The sequence below is a fragment of the Lepidochelys kempii genome, chromosome 8, assembly GCF_965140285.1.
Source record: "Lepidochelys kempii isolate rLepKem1 chromosome 8, rLepKem1.hap1, whole genome shotgun sequence".
Classification (NCBI taxonomy): domain Eukaryota; kingdom Metazoa; phylum Chordata; order Testudines; family Cheloniidae; genus Lepidochelys; species Lepidochelys kempii.
Genome location: NC_136387.1, coordinates 22,677,991 through 22,695,632, shown reverse-complemented (window position 1 = coordinate 22,695,632; position 17,642 = coordinate 22,677,991). Strand labels below are relative to the sequence as shown.

Sequence of the window (17,642 nt, the reverse complement as noted above, 5' to 3'; positions counted from 1 at the left end):
GGTAAAGATGTGCAAGGCTTTCTGAAGGGAATTCTTCATACTATTATTTTGCAAATGGATATCTTCCCTGAATAATCACTTGCCTAAGGATCCTGGAGACAAGCATCCTGACAGAACAGGATAAGCCCAGCGGAGAAGACAGTACACGTATGTTCTAGAGAAAGCATGTGAGTGAGTGTGTATAATCTACAGGTTAAACCGCAAGACTGGGAGTCAGTAGCAATGGGTTCTTTTTGCAGCTCTGCCTCTCACTGATTGCTTTATGATTTTGGACAAGTAATTTAACCATTCTGCAGATTAATTTTCTGATCTGTAAACCAGGGATGATATTCAGTTTAAAAAACAAAACAAAAAAAACTTTTTGAGCTGCAGGGTCAGATGATGAGTGAGTACAAGGAAGCAAGCAGCTGCTTTGTGGTCTCCCACTGAATTCATTTTAAGTTTGATTTTTAATAGCCTGGAGCTGACCCTTTTCACATAAATTGTGCTAAAACATGCTTGGTAACATCCCTTCAGGATTTCTGACCAGAGACTGAGAAAATTGCTCCAAGCGAAGTGAAAAAGAAGAAAACATAGCCAAGTGTAAAGGGAAACCCCCGAAGATACAACCTGCAGCTCCACAATGGCGCGGTATTTAATAGAGGAGTTCCTCATTGGAATGTCAGGAAATTTAAATGCTAAAGTCTCCTCCACCCTGGAAAATAAGACAGTGAGCATTGTACCAAGAGTGGAAGACAACTCCGGAACCCTACTAGAAGTTGATGCCTGTTGGCTATAGAGGATGAGAAGCAGGGAGTTATCCAAAGATCTGCAACTGGAGGAAACAATGAAGGAAGTGCAGGAGCAGAAGAGGGCCTGAAGGATTGTGGAAGAAGTGAGGATGTGCATTTCAGATGAGTTTGTGTGCCTACATAGTTCCCATGGAGCTTTGAGATTAAAGGACTCATGTATCGTGTTGCCTAACATGGTCAGGTAGCAGACAGTATCTTCTCATGAGCATGCTGCAGCCTCTGTACTTCAGGAACTCAGAATGTGACCAGGGAAATAAAATTTAAAGCGCAACTCTCTTTATTAAATACAAAGCAAGGTCACATCTAGACTCTGAGCATGCAGACCCTGAGTGTGACTAATTTTAAGATACATTGGTACGTATACTAGACTACAGGCCTGAGATAAAGCCCCCTGAAGGGAATAGAACTCTTTCCAGTGACTTTAATGGAATTGGATCTGGCCCTATTTGAATGCCAGACCTGCCTCTTAATTATACAAAATGGTACTGAAAGCTCAACCACTTACACTCATTCTCGTCCTTGGGGAAAGGACAGGCCCAGAGGCAAACAGACCCGCTCTAGGGTCAGGATGAAGCATTGCAAGCTGCCACCTGTAGTCTCCATGGGCCACAACTGCAATCTGCTCAGATCAGTTACGTGCTGCCCCCAGGCTCCTGGCAAGTTGCTAAGGTACCTCTTAGGTGGGCAAAAATTGGGCACCCATGGCCAAAAAGATAAGGAGGGGCTGCCAGTTGTGGTCACTTTGTGATTAACTCCCAAGAATCATAAGCCTTCATTTCCTCCTTTTGGCTTTTGCCAGTGAAAGTGTGTTACTAAATTTAATAAGAGGGTTTGGGTGGGTGGAGGAGCTATGTCAGTTTACAGCTTTTGAAACAAACTCCCAATAAACTCAGGCTCCCATTAGATCAACTGCTGTTTTCAGCATGTCACTGGATGTAGTTTTACACAAAGATCCCTGCATTGCTGCAGGGAGACAGCATAATGAGGATTTTGAGCGTGGCTTGAAGGAAAAAGAGCAAACAATATGAAAACACAAGGCGGCTGCTTGGATGAGACCTAAAGCTCTTGGGCTCAAAAGAAAAAACTCATAGAACAGTAGCTGAAGTGCAGAAAATAAAGAGCAGATATTTCATTGAAGCTGCCAGATGAGCCTGACCACCTTAGCCCTATTATTGCCCATAAAAGCCAATATTGTAAATAATGGCAGTTCCAGGGCCAGATTTCTCCCTTCCTGTCCTAGCAGCAGAGGACATCAGGCTGTGTTTTCTGCAAAGGGGCTATGCAAAGGCAGCTTTAAAACCTGGCAAAAGCTGGCAATGGACTGTCCCTCCCCAGCCAGAACAGCCTACTCTTTGGGCAGTGATTGCCCCTGTGAGCCCAAGTACTTTGGAGAGGTTGCAGCTGCTTCCCTCGTGGGCTACCCACTGTTCAGGAGTCCAAACTAATTTAGCCCAAAGTTTTCAAAAGGTTTTGGAAAGAATATTAATCTCAGCTGGCCGGAGCCTCCTGGCCTTTCTCTGCCTAACCACTGGAAATTCCCATCAAAGCAAATGAGGGCTCTGACTGAGTAAGCAATGAACATGAGCCACAGACTAATGCCCTGTTGTAGCTATGTTCCTGAAAGGGCAGTGGCTAGGTTTCTGGACTTGCCATACCCAGGTATAAAAAGCACAAGAGAATCTTGCAAATATGGGGCTAAATTCTGTCTCCAGTTACCCAAGCCTTCCCCCTCTCCCCTGGTGCACGCACGCACGCACGCACGCACACACAGGAGCTGCATTGGTGGGTGTAACAGAGAACAGAATTGGGGAAAGGGGAAGGTGTATAAGAATGAAATTCCATCACACCACCAATTGTTCCTTGGGGAGTTCAGGTTTGGATTCCAATATTTATCACAATAGCCAGCAAGGGGGTGCTTAAGGCACAGAAGTTACACGTGAAAAATGGCTGTTGTAGTATCAAGTCCATGCCCTTGCAATTACAGGTTATAGTGCTCCAAAGAAGAGGTCAGATATTAAACAACACTGCACTTGAGCTTAGCCAGTCTCATGTCATGGGAAGAAAAGGCCACATTTTCCACAGAAGAAAGGCCACATTTTCCAAAATACACATTCTGAGCAAAATTAATCTCTCGGTTATTCTGGATTTACATTAATATAATAGATTAGGATCCAGCCCTATAAGTCCACCTTCAAAAATGCACCCACAATTGGACACTCAAAAACCCACATATATGCTTGCAAACTGCACAGTTTAGCTTGCAGTTGCCTGATTTGTACAAACAGCTCAGGCGAAGCTGGGTGCAAGAGGTGCATGGGCATTTTCACGGGCACACCTTTGGCATGCTCCTTCGTGAATCTGACCCAGAGAGTTTACATGGTCAACAACACTTTTTCCCCTTTAGAAGTGGGGGGTGGAGTATGCAGAATGACAGAAAGATGAAGAAAGTTCTGCTACAAGATTTCAACTCACACAAATCTGGCTATGCAGACAATTTTCTGTCCTGTAACACTTCCCCAGACACCTCAATGTTCTTTCTTTACCTTGACCTACACTGAATTAACTCTCAAACTGCCAAGCACCCCCTGAAAACTTCATTCCCCCAGGATTTTCTGCATCATTTCAAGACACCAGGGCAAATGTTCAGAGGAATGGCATTTTTAATGAAGCCTTATCATTAGAGAGGCAGAGACTGCTGTTCAGAGGACACATTATGCTAACTACTGGGCTAACAGATGCAGCAAGACGATAAGTTACTGTTGTAAATGGCTTCCTTCTGCACAGTAGTAAGAGCAGCAGACGACATGAATATTTGCCAGTCATATAATCAATGACTCATTGCCACAGTATATCAGGGGCAAAATAAATAGTGGAAGCACTCGATTTGGCAAGACAAATGAGTATCAATTCCATATGCATGGTGTGTGCACTTTATTTCAAGGAGACAGTTCACCTACAATGCTATATATTATCCATATCTGCCACAGATATCTGATAGGCCAAGTACATGCAACCAGAACTGGGTTTTATGAAGTATCATTCATATTCAAGATATAGCAAATGTTCTTTCCAAACCAGTAATATGGATACAGCCAGTTCAGGAACTGCATAGGCTAATGTGGCACTGCAGTAGGTGTTCTGCACTCAGCAATAGCTCACTGCAGCTTTGGACCTTACAACTGGCTCTACTCGGAGAGAACCATTTCCAGAACACTGGGCTTGTCCCCCTGCACTTTTCCAAAAGCCCTGGGAATTTTAACTTCAATGTGGGTAGATATGAGGCAGACAGAGAGCCATGAGGTTCCCACAAACAGCAAGTGCACTTCAGTTTTGTCTTGTAACACTACCAACTATTCCAGACCTGATTACTAGATACAGCTTTGTCAATGCAACTCATTTGTGACCTGTACTAGACCTATTAACCCTGACCTACACACTGCTGATCTGGTCCCGAACTCCCACACAGATCGGTTTATGCAGTTCAATCCTGAATTGCAGTGCCTCTTTCTATTGTTTTCCTGGGGCCCCTTCACGATTTTACCAATGCCTTTCAATCTTGACCTACAGCACCTCTTGCTATTCCAATCCTGCACCCTAATGCACAATATTTTCCAATCAACTCCAAAAATCTCCTCTCCCCCCACCGAATCTTTAACGAGAGACAGCGGCGATTATTTGCAGAGGCACTCAAGTTCAAGAAAGACTGCACTCTCCAATATGGCCATAAAATTCTACTGTTTAAGTTACTCTGTATTTGTGTTCGATTACAATGAGGAATCTTCCCAGATAAAACTGTCCTTCTTAAAGAGTCAGATTGTAAAATTTAACATTGTTATATCTCCCAATCCAGGATACTGAGGATGTATAGATGGATCAGGGAGAGATGCCCCTATTATGCATATTCACCCTGTAAATGTATTGCATGTATAAATGTCTCCCTAGCTCCACAGTTGTTGTCGGTGAGCACTCTATTAACTTGCAGTAGTTGGAGCAAAGCTTTAAAATTCCATTAATTAAGTGTTGGCGGAGGTGTTTGGAAAGACGTTCTGATAAATATAGTGCTATAAAATGTTTCCCTAGAAACTGAGAGAAAAGTTCAACAATATGAAAAGTGCTCCGGCTGATATATTGTGCCACTGGTACTAAGCCATACCGAGGCACTGCAGAGAATTCAGCGTAGACAGCATTACATGCTGCTTTATTCAGTTAATAAGGATTTTAGACAGACAGGCACAAAAATATGAAGCCACATCTGACACTCACAAGCAGTACAGTGGTGGTGGTGAATGCTTTGTCATAAGACAGAGGACCATGTGTGGTTAGAAATGGCTATCACCTCTACTCTGTTCCTAAGTTTAATATACTTTTCAGTCTCCCCACAGTTTCTGTAACTCTGCATTAGTGCAAATTAATCATGCTGCTCCTTTTGTGTCTATAAAACTGTCACAGCTCACCTTTGCGCTCCCTGGATCATAGGCCCAACACTGGGATGATCCTGTGGTGGCCAATTACTCTGGCACTATTGCCAGATTCTGCCAGTGATGCAGTACAAATGGCCAAGCCACACCTAATAATTTGGCCCTGTCATAAATATAAAGGGAAGGGTAAACACCTTTAAAATCCCTCCTGGCCAGAGGAAAAACCCTTTCACCTGCAAAGGGTCAAGAAGCTAGGATACCTCGCTGGCACCTGACCAAAATGACCAATGAGGAGACAAGATATTTTCAAAGCTGGAGGGGGGGAGAAACAACGGCTCTCTGTGTGTGTGTGATGCTTTTGCCAGGAACAGAACAGGAATGGAGTCTTAGAACTTAGTAAGTAATCTAGCTAGATATGCGTTAGATTCTGTTTTGTTTAAATGGCTGATAAAATAGCTGTGCTGAATGGAATGGATATTCCTGTTTTTGTGTCTTTTTGCAACTTAAGGTTTTGCCTAGAGGGATTCTTTATGTTTTGAATCTGATTACCCTGTAAGGTATTTACCATCCTGATTTTACAGAGGTGATTCTTTTACTTTTTCTTCCATTAAAATTCTTCTTTTAAGAACCTGATTGCTTTTTCATTGTTCTTAAGATCCAAGGGTTTGGGTCTGTGTTCACCTATGCAAATTGGTGAGGATTTTTATCAAGCTTTCCCCAGGAAAGGGGGTGTAGGGTTTGGGGAGGATTTTGGGGGGAAAGACGTTTCCAAGCGGACTCTTTCCCGGTTATATATATCTGTTTGGCGTTTGGTGGTGGCAGCAAGAAAGTCCAAGGGAAAAAGGAAAATAGTTTGTACCTTGGGGAAGTTTTAACCTAAACTGGTAAAAATAAGCTTAGGGGGTTTTCATGCAGGTCCCCACATCTGTACCCTAGAGTTCAGAGTGGGGAAGGAACCTTGACAGGCCCCATGTGTCTACACAACATAAACACATATGCTGTTCTCTTGGTAGTGTCAGCAGGGTGCTTTATGTGGGGCCAGATCCTCAGCTGGTATGAACTGACAGAGGGAGCTTTGCCTCAGTAAGGACCTGCAGGATTGGACTGTTAGTTTCCATTTCCTCCTCTTTCCACTGGCATTTCCTGTTCTTCCCACTGCCACTTTCCTCAAGAGATTCTGTTAATACCCTTATCAGTTTAACAATTTGAACAAGAGGTTAATGTCACTGGAACAACACTGAGGAATGCAAATATCCCAATTTCACCTAATCATGCCTTTGGCCTCGACAACCCTCCTGCTAGGAGGACAGGGTCAGAGAAGGTAGAGGTAGTAAAAGACCTACTAAATCAAGTTCATCTCCATGCAAGCACTGGATCTAGTGCCCCACCTGCAAGAGAGGATGCAGCAGAGGTTACAGAATGGCTACAATTTATCTTCACTGGGAAAGGAGCCTGGAGAGAGGGAGGAAGAGCACCCTGCTGGTCATAGTTCACAAAATGAGAGACATGAGAGACATCTATTGGACCAACTTCTGTTGGTGAGCCACACAGAGATCTTCTTCAGTCATTTTAGCCTGGCATTTGCCCTGATCTTGGCTAATGCACCTAAAAAGGAATCTGAGCCAAAAGGTTGAGAGAAATTATATTTTAATGACTTCAACTGAAGAAGCTAGTAAGGGCTCTACAAAAGGCCCTCTGTGTTCTATGGACACACTGCAAACAGTAAACCGTGATTCCTGGAAAGCAAACATACCGCAGCATGTTCAGATAGGGCTTGTTCTCTTCCATTAACCCACAAAAGCATGTAGCTCCTCCAATCATCCCTCCTTAAACCCAAGTCCATTTTCTGCCTTACCTGCCACCAGGTGTCTCCTTTCCCTTCTGAGTCTCCTTTGTACAGTGTTTCTATCTAGCCAGCTGTCTCTGTGTTCCCTCCTGAAGGCAAACACAAAGTCTGAAGTGACTGCTGGAATGTGTTGTGATCCTTTGACCCTTTGAACTAAGCCTGAGGTGTTTTAGGAGAGAAAACAGGCTTGTCTCATGCCTGCCTCCCCGACAATGCTGTGCAAGTGCTGTTCCATGCAAGTAAGGGTGGCAGAATCTGTCCCCTTGTGCCTCTTATTGTGACTCTGGGTCCCTCTTTCCCAAAGGATTAGACTGAGAGACGGGCCTGAGTCCATCCCTCTTCCTGCATCTTCTCCATCTCACTGTAAAGTTATCGCAATGACAGCCTAACAGTAGACAGCTCTGCCCATGCCACTTCTTCCATGGCCACTTGCCACCTCTTCCCTGCCTTCCTTACAATACCTCAATAATCCTATCCATGGCATTGCTGAAGCAAATTTCTTCCCACTGTTACATGTGAAAAGTGGCTGCTTTGGCCGATACAGTGAGGTTCAGGAATTGGGACTCATTCTGATCAGAGACCTGACTCTCAGGGAATGTGGGGCTGCAGAGAAGGTCTTGTCCTTCCTGGATTCCTAAGTGCTCTGAAGTAGCTGACCTGCAAGAACACACTATGCCAAATGGCTAGGCCAGCCAATATTGATTTTTTTTTTTTTAAAATGAACCATCTAGAGGGATGCCGTCTGGATTAAATAACAGAATACCACCCGTGCTTCCAAATAAACAAAACTAATTCAGTCAATTTGGTTCCCTGTTCCTTCCCCTTGATTCTCATTTCTCAAAGTCGGGATGAGATTAATGAACCGTTTGCTGTACTCCTAGCAGGCCCTGCATTTCTCAATATGCCCTGATCTGCAGAACACCTTTAGCAATTGCCTGTCAGAACTTCAGCTGATAATACCGAAAGTTTGGGGGCAATTAATATTATCCTAAAATTCAGTCATTTCAGGTACTTGATTTCAAAATAAAAAGCAATTATCAGCATGACAAACCCAGACGGCTTTCTCTTTTGTTTATTTAGTAAAGGGAGTCTACCTCCTACGCAAGTTGCCATTGGAGTGTTTATGTAAAGGCACTGAACTCTGTAGCAATGTAAGGCAAAAGATAATTCCTAAATAGCTCTAAGTCCTCAACACCTGAAAAAAAACAACAGACCTTTTACATAACTGTGTTCAGTAAACAATATAACTGTGATCACACCCTGAACTGAAACCGACTAATTATAACACTTTGTACTTCATCTGGAGATTTCAGTGTGCAGGAATAGAAGAGCTGCTCTACCAGATCAGACCAGTGGTCCATATTGTCCAGTACTATCTCATCTCTGACAATGGCCCAGCACTAGCTGTTTCAGCACAAGAAACACCCCCATTATAACCTGTCTATAGGGGAAGTTACTTCCTGCTAACCCATCTATAAGGGAAGGCAGGAAGCTGTGAGTAGTTGGCAAAATTCCTTTCTGTCTTAACCAAGCATTCCTTCTGTAGCTGGGGCTAACATACCTTGCTGCGATTTAGCCCCCTGTAATCCTTGTGTTCCTGACTTACTGCTGCATTTCACTTTTCTCTACCTTCCCAAGTCTAGCTGGATGGCAGAGTTAAGTTTATGATTATGAAATTAAATAAATAAAACAAGTTAAACCACACACAAAAATGGGCCCTGCAGTTTGAGGGTTTCTAGTTCTTACAGGTTTGCTACAGATGCGGAAACTCGGGCCCAGTTGGGTTCCATGATTTGCCCAAGATCACATAATGAATTAGTATCAGAGCTGGGAAAAGAACTCAGGTCTCCTCATTCCCAGTCGGCAGGGGCGGCTCTACCAATTTTGCTGCCCCAAGCAGTCGCCGCCGAATTGCTGCCACCCCAATGGCGAAGCTGCCGCCCAAAAGCCTCCACAGCGGGAAGAGCAGTAGAGCTGGCACCGAATTGCCGCCGTGGGACACGGACTGCCACCCCATTCTCAGTGCCACCCCAAGCACCTGCTTGGAAAGCTGGTGCCTGGAGCCGGCCCTGCCAGTCGGGTGCCGTACCCAAGGGCCACAATGCCAGTAGAGATACCCAGTGCTTCTCCCTCGACACGGTTATAAAAAAGACATTCTACCCTGAATACTTGAAATGTGGTTGTAGGTAGATTAGGGAGTGTGTTCTACTGGATGCTTATTTAATGGAAATCCACCAGCTAGAGATAGTGTGTGATCAGTGGTTCAAAGCTTTTTGGGGACAAGTGGACCAGTTTACCAGACAAAGCCCTAGACTAGGCTAGCTGGTGTCTGCAGCCTCCCAATTGCTTGTACACCTCTAACCCACATCGGAGCTGGTGCTGCTTTTGGCTGGGTGAAGGAACTTTTAAAAGGCTTAAGCCAGCAGCCGTTGAGCTGTGTGATCTGCAAAGCATTTCAAGGTAGTCTACAGATTAAAGCAGATGAGAACCAGGCAGTAGAGGGTTGAAAGGGCAGGAGAGCAAGTCAGTCCACTGGGGAAACTTTCCCTTAAAAAGTGGTCCACAAAATGAAGGAGCTGAACTCCCATCCACCAGGCAAAATGGATTAGAGCACATGCAGTTGTGAGAGACAATGCCCCAAAGCCCAGCAGAAAAACTACAAGTGGGAGCTTAGAGTGACACTCTCAAATGTCTCTTCCCTGGGATGTATGTATTGGCAACCCCTCAAAGCGGACAACATTTAAAGCTGACACTGAATCCTGATGGTTATACAAAAGGCATTATACGAAAGACCTCACTAAGGGTCACTTCAGCAGAATGGCAAAAGCTAACAGCTAAGGCAAGGTCCAGAAATGCATGGGCCTGGAGTCCAATATGGCAGCAAAGTGGTAACCGGGAGTGTTTGATTGAAGTGATATGTCCAGTAATTTACTCTGAAGCAATCAATAGACTGTGTTAAAAGTCTGATTGAGTCACTCAAAACTAGAGCTGAGTGAATAATGGATTTTTCAGTTCAGGAGTGGAACCAAAAAAAAATCTGAAAACAAATCTGGTTTGATTCAAACTAAAATCAAAAACATTGTTTCGAATTGACCTAAACATTGTGTGTGTGTGTGTTTGTGTTTTTAATTGACCAAATATGAAAATGAAATGCCATTTCATAATAAAACTGTCGAAACAAAACATTTTGAAATGGTCAAAATGAAACGTTTCGACATTTTTTGTGGGGAAAAGATCAGGTATTTTTTCAGCTGAAATTATATATCAAATTCAACCTGAATTCATAAATATTTCGGGGGCCCCAGAAATGCATTTTTTGGTGAAACTGTATTCCCTGAAAAAAAATTCTCTAGTTCTATTCAGAACATTTAAATGCCCCCATCATAGATCACTTCCTGAAACCTCTCTCAGTCTTTATGGCAAAAAATTTCCCTTCGTTTTGAGGAATCCTCTTCCACAAGACAGAGGCAACCAAATTGCAGCTATTTTCTCTTCCTCCCTCCTCCCCTTATTCTATTTGATTTTAAATAAATTGATACATAAAAGCACAAGACTTGCAGAGGATGCACAGCAATAATGCTAAGGTTGCTAGGAAACAAGTGGCCATTTGGGGGCTGAATGAATGAATGACAAGCATCAGTGCTGACAGAGGGGGAAGGAGGTGAGTCTGATTGACCATCAGCCAATGTCAAACTGCCCAAAAGATTTCACCAGTCCTGCATCCAGATAATAGGGGGGGATTGCGTTTGCTTCTTATGAGTCAAACAGCGAGTGGATCCGTGATGGGCAGTTTTACTTTATCCTGGCTATCAGGAACACTACAGAGTGAGATAATGGAAACCTCTGAAGGACTGGGAAGACTTTCAAAGACTCTTTTGGTAACCCCATTCTTCAGCGCTGTCTAGGCAAAGCATAACATTTGCTGCCCAGACTTGCAGATGCTCAAAAGAACTAGAGCAGTGGTTCTCAAACTAGGGGCGCCGCTTGTTCAGGGAAAGCCTCTGGCGAGCTGGGCCAGTTTGTTTACCTGCCATGTCCACAGGTTCGGCTGATCGCAGCTTCCAATGGCCACAGTTTGCCGTTCTCAGCTAATGGGAGCTGCGAGAGGCAGTGCGGGCCAAGGGACATGCTGGCCACTGCTTCCCACAGCCCCCATTGGCCTGGAGCGGTGAACAGCAGCCACTGGGAGCTGCGATCAGCCAAATCTGCGGACACAGCAGGTAAACAAACCGGCCTAGCCCGCCAGGGGCTTTCCCTGAACAAGCTGCGCCCGTAGTTTGGGAACCACTGAACTAAGGGATCCCCCTTCTTGCAATGCTAATCATGCAGGAAGAGTTGCACTTTCAGAGGGCCTGGTAAGATGCACCACCAAATTCTGTAGGTGCAGTTCTTGGAGCATGGAATTCCCTTTATCTATACATGCAAACTGAGTTATTAATCTACCTGGCCATTTTATAAGCCACCTATCTGATTTGCATGCAGATATATGGATGAGTCCATAGATTGTGGCTTCTTTTTAAAAAGTTTATTAAAATCCAGAGGATGTTCTTCTCCACATTGTAACAGTTAAGTCAAACTTTGATCCCAAACTTCTTGGTGGTATCTCGTTAACTGGCTGCATATAATGAATGTGTCCAACAACAACAAGCAGGACACAGTAAGTTGAAAAATCCTCTGAAATAGACATCTAAAATAGTTGCCAGGTCCTTTAGTTTTCCACCCTAGAATTAGAGAGAAGGAGGTCTGCCAATCACATCGACAGTGATAAATACCAATCACAAAGGAGACTCTGCACAGCTCTGCACGAAAGCCTTCATAATCTATAATGACCTTTTCATTCAAGTAAAACATTCTGTAGAACAGTCACACAGCTGATTCTGACTACCTGGCTTCATGCAGATAGGGAGAGACAGACTCTGTTCTTTCTCTAATGAGGTTCAGTATCACACAGGGTATCTTGCCAAAGGCTTTGCTGCTGGAATGTCTTCCATAAATTTCAGCAAAAGTAGCACCACTAAGGTCCCCATCAGCAAGATAAGTGCTTAACTTCAAACATGTAAGTAGTCCCATTGAATGAAGTCAATGAGACTACTCAGATGCTTAAACTTAAATACATGCTTAAGGAAGGGCCTGCTGAATGAGATCAAAATTCTGCTTTCAGGAAGTTCCGTTCCAATATGCCTGCCTGATATCCTTCCATCCATCCATCCCACTGTCATCCACATGGTATCAGAGTGCCTCTCTAGAATCTGCTCCCCCTACATGTCTGGACTTTCCACTGGATTATCTGTGAGTGGCAATGGGGGACTGGAAGTCAGGATTTGTGGGTTTTAATCTCACTGGTTTACTATGTGGCCTTGAGCAATTTTTAAGAACAAAATTTGGAAACTCTTTTCTTCTATAAAAATGTTCTATATGTTACTTCTAGGTGAAATAGCTAACCTTGAAATCAGGAAAGCATGGAAATATCAGCTACCTACTGGTAGCTGACAAGCGAACCTCTCAAAAACAAAAATCCCATGGCTGGAGATTTGTGGGGTTAAAACAAAAGTACATGCCTGAAGGGATGTGCTGTGTATAAAACTTTCCAGCATAGTGTAAAATGAGGGCCTGTGTTATATGGTTCATGAACAAATCCAATAAGAACAAAGGAAAAATAATTCATTTTTAAGTTATAAATGAGAGTGAGATTTGATCCCAGTGTTTGACATATCAAACCAAATGCAAAACACTGAACCAATATGTATTTAGGACAGGTTTCAAATGTCCATACAAAGACAGAGAGTTGCATTATGCTATCTTTTAACATCTGAATGACAAGCAGGATTAAATAATTACTGAGTGAGAGAGAGAGCCATCTCCCATCAGAGAGCCTTTCACTGTTCTACCTGGATGAGACAAAATTAGCTACAGCACAAAATAGTTTCCAGGAGATAATGTACTTTGGGGGAGCATTTCTGAAAGAGGATCCTTTCCAGTCACGTTTAAAGGGACACTTTTCACTTATTTGGACTACAAATTTTATTTAAAAACATTTTAAATGGCAACATAGGGAGTGAAGGTTCTCACAACATCTAACTCTGATAGGAATTAAAATGGTGGGGGGAGGGGAGTATTTTTTGTTTTCAATTCAAAGGAAACAGTCTGTCTTAGCATAAACATTTCTCTGCAGTGGGGGAAAGCCAATCAATGTATTTTATAATTATATGGTAAAAATGAGAAAGTAAGCAATTTTTCAGTAATAGTGTGCTGAGACACTTTTGTATTTTTATGTCTGAGTATGTAAGCAAGTAGTTTTTAAGTGAGGTGAAATAAATCAGACTCCTGAAAGGGGAACAGTAGTCTGGAAAGGTTGAGAGCCACTGGTCTAAATGGACCATTAGCCTGATCAAATGTGGCCATTCCTAGTGAAATGCAAAAAGCCAACAACCAGCCTAGGGGGTGAAAAGTTTCTTAGGAAGTTTTAATACTTTTTCTTTTATTAATCAATAATGAGGAGGAGATTTCTGAAATATTCAAAGGAAGGGGAGAGAAAATGGAAGTAACACGATAGCACTCTAGGTATCAGCACTAGAATTCCCCTCACAGAAAAAGAACAGCAGCATAAGCACTGTGCTCTGTTACTGGCAAAGCAAAGCCAAAACAAATTTCATTAAGCAAAACACATTACCTCTCAGAATCAATTGCCAGGTTATAAATGTGACCTGTTCAATATTCATTAAAACACTGATTTCCAAAAAAATTTATAGAGTTGCATGGGGGGGGGAGGGGGGAGAAGGAGTTTGTGCTTTTCCTGAAGTGATGAAGAGTCTGAGTCAAACCCCAAGTCAGTGACAGTCTTTCCATTGACCTGAATGGGCTTTGATCAGGCCCAAACTGACTAACTCCGGGGTGTAAGGCACATGTCTTGCAAGGAACTCTCCCATCTGACATGAGTGTGAGTAGTGCACAAACCAAGGGCAGCATGCTGTATGGCCATTAGAACCCAAAAACTTCATTTGCTATATTAGAAAGTGAGTGAGAAGCAGGGATATTATCTTGGGTTGGGTGGCAGCCCCCAAAATGAAAACTGCTGTTCACAGAAATTGCCTGAGAGAGCTAGTTACCTCCCCTCCCTCCTCCCACCCAGCCAAGGAGAAAGGGATGTATTTGCTGAGGTGACCAGCCCACCAACCAGAAACTGAGATGAGGGCCTCCCCAGTGGTAAGAGAGCTAGGCAAAGCATTCTTCTAGGGGCCCACCTGAACAGCCTCAAAGAGAAAGCAGCCCTGTCTCATGTCAATCCCAGTGGAAAGAGAGGACAGGCAGAGAGTCTTCGGATACATTCAGCTTCATGCTTTTTCCCCTTCTCCATAATCCAACCATACAGATGTCAAGTGTTACACCAGGGGCATGATTCTCCTGTCATGAACACTGGTTTTCCCTCATGTAGCTCCAATCACCTCCATGAAGTTACTCATCATTTGCACCATTGCAAGTGAGAGGATACTCAGGTCCCCAAAGTGGAATTAGGCTCCCAACCCCCCACATTACATAGCTATCCCGCACTAACCTCAGTCTGATTCTGCAACTCACCACTCATCATCACGACGAAGACTTTTGAAACACTTATGCTCTCTGTTAGGCAACTCATTAGGGAAAGAATCCCTGGAAAATGAGTGCAAATGTATTTGATCTATTTGATTTTAATTGATAACTGATCTGTTCTGTGGACCTTCCCAGGCACCTCTCAAGAAGGTGTCTAAGCACTGTAATGCAGAGAACTTTTTCAGAGAAATGCTGCATTGAAAAATAAACTGAAATGCAAGCGATGGAGAAGATATAGAAAACAGATTTTAAGAAGACTGGAGCATTTAATTCTGGATGCCTCTCTCAATTGCTAGTGGAATTCTGCCTTCCCCTCAGAGTCAGCAGTGCAGATTCAAGGTCTATCAGCAGCGATCCCAAATTCCTACTCTCTGATAGTTGTTTGGTGGCCTTATGTGAAATGAGTTTGGTGGGGTCTCAATCCACACAAAACAGCACTGCCATCAGACTGACTGGCAACTTTGTGGCAGTCCCATCAAAGAGGCAACGTGCTACATGAGCCACTGAGGTTGAACTCCTATCTCAGGACGACAGGAGGAACTTTAATTCAGGGTGGGCTACCTTGGCAGGGAGAGAGAAAGCAGCCCTGTCTCTCCCCTAGGGATACCTCAATAAAAATAGGGAACTTCAGTTTCCAGGGCTGTCATTCCGGCATTTTACACTCGTACTGAATTGGCACAAAGCAATCACAGCACTAATTTTCCGCTTAGGGACATCAGGTTTACGCCAGTGTCTCTGAACTGACTTTAGTGGTGTTATTCCTGGTTTACCTCAGTGTCAGGAAGAGGATAACCAGGCTCTTAATTTTTAGAATAAAAACCAAAAAATAATTTTTGAATAAAAACCTAGGAGCAGATCCTCAGCTGGTGTAAACTGACACCTGCCCTCCTCTCTCCCCATCCCTACCCTCAACTTAAACAGCTCCCTTAGGTGAGGATCTGACTTGTGGCGTGTGATACAGAGCTTAGTAATGTTGTATTACACTACTGTGGGTTTGGCTGTGGTGGCTACACATTTATAAAAATAACAGCGCAAGGCTACCTAACCATGCATACTCAAGGAAACCCAAAACCAACTATTGCTGCAGTAACAATAACTTAACAATACAGGCAAACAGAAAAATCCTACATCCTGCAGCTTTGCAAATACACTATGTTATTATTGACCTCCTGCAGCTCTGTAGACAGAAGATCTGCAATGTACAGTATGCCGCACAGTTTCTCCTACCTCACATTAGCATCAAGTTCTTCCATCACAGGCAATAGGCATAGGTAGCCTATGGGAGTTCAGCGCCCATAGAAGAAACCTGGTCCTGGAGTGGAGACAATGAGAAAAGATAATTATAAGTTAAATGGTCTGACCATTGTTTGCTTCTCCCCATTGCGGAAATGCCCTTATATTGGCACCATTGCCCCTGTGCCCCTCTAGCCAGAGTTTGCTTGAAAACAAAATGAATAAATAACACACAAAAATAAAATCAACATGGCTTTAAAACCTTTTTACAAGAGAGGAATTACTTGCATTGCCCACATGGAGGAAATGTAGTTATTTATGATAACACTGAGATAAACAAACTTATGTTTGAGAGTGAGTGAAAAACAGGTTTAGCTAATCCTTTTATAGTTTTGTCTTTATTATCTACTCATATATAATCATAAGTGTGTATAGCACTTTAAAGACAAAGGGCAAAATCCTGGCTCCACTGAAGTCAATGGCAAAACTCCCATTCACTTCAGTGGGGTCAGCTTTCACCCAAAGACACTGGGATCAAATTTTGATCTCATTTACACTGGTGTAAATGTAACATGCACTGAGTCTTTGTCCCACTCTAGTAGCTGGTCCACATAGAAAGTTTATGAGCTTGCTACCATTCTTACCTAATGCATTTAGTTCTTTAACTCAAACAGTAGAGGCTTGTCATTTTAGATGAAGATAGCCCAGGTTCAGTCCCTGCTGATGACCCAAGTTGTCATATAAATCAAGAGTAACTCAATTAAAGTCATTTACACAGTAACTGACCTGGAGCGATGTCACTGAAGGCAATTGAGTTACTCTGGATTTACTAGTATATCAGAGATCAGAATTTGGCCATGGGTCCTTTCCTCAAGGTACAGTCTAAGGGTCAGATCCTACAAACACTTATTCACTGGACTAATCTTGCACTGTCTGGCCCAAGGTTAGGTTAAGACACAGCATGGCAATGAGAGAGATTCTAGACCAGGGGATGGGAATGGGAGAGAGGCTTATGGACCATCCCCATACTAATGAAATGAATGCTAAGACTCCCATTAGCTTCAATGGGAGCTGGTCCAGATCCTTAAGCACTTACTTGGCTGCTCTCTTTATACTTCATGTTGGTTCCCTTTTTTTTTTTTTAAATGTCTCTGAGTTAAGCTGAGGCAGGAGAGAGGGGTTATTTGTATCTGTCTATTTGCTGAGCTCCTTCCCCATAACCTCCTGCCATCCATTGCCTTTATTTATTCTATTTATTTGCAGATTTAGATCACACCAATAATCATATGCAGCTAGGCAGGAAAGAGGTTATTAAAAACAAACACAAACATTAATGCAGTAGGTGATGCAGTCGCAATCAGTCAATGTCGTGCTGCTGCCCAAAGCAGACCCCTGCCTTGAGGACAGTAAATAAAACTCAGTGGAGCAATCAAAGGCTGCAATGAAGAAAAAAGGCCTCCCAGCCTGCCCTAGGACTATCAAACTCGCCTGTGGAACATCGTCAGTAGGAGCTGCTCCCTAAGGTGCAAGGACATCCAGCTGAGAACACTCAGTCACTGGTCATGGAATACTGAGTACCTTTCATCATGGCAAGAATACCCCAGTGGATCCACCTGCCATGCCATGATCTTGCCTAAAAGCCTCTCCTATAACTGAGGGGAGCTCGCACTTCGTAAGTTATCACTGTGGCCTATTGTTGCATCGTCTTGTGAGAGGAGACTGCTTCTCTTCTGTCTGTAGTTTCTGACCTGTGACTGCTGATCTTTG

General features: G+C 43.4%; 1 protein-coding gene across 4 annotated transcripts in view; it reads right to left on the bottom strand.

The window, feature by feature from the left end:
• The window catches only part of HTR4 (5-hydroxytryptamine receptor 4), a 208,315-nt gene that overhangs the window by 129,002 nt on the left and 61,671 nt on the right, over positions 1-17,642 (bottom strand). For all 4 annotated transcript variants that reach the window (XR_012160260.2, XR_012160261.2, XM_073355855.2 and 1 more), the window contains exon 2: positions 15,870-15,954. Coding sequence is in view for 2 of the 4 variants with exons in the window: in XM_073355855.2 (XP_073211956.1) it covers positions 15,870-15,895 (26 nt within the window). In the remaining 2 variants the exon portion in view is untranslated. The remainder of the gene's footprint in view (positions 1-15,869; positions 15,955-17,642) is intronic.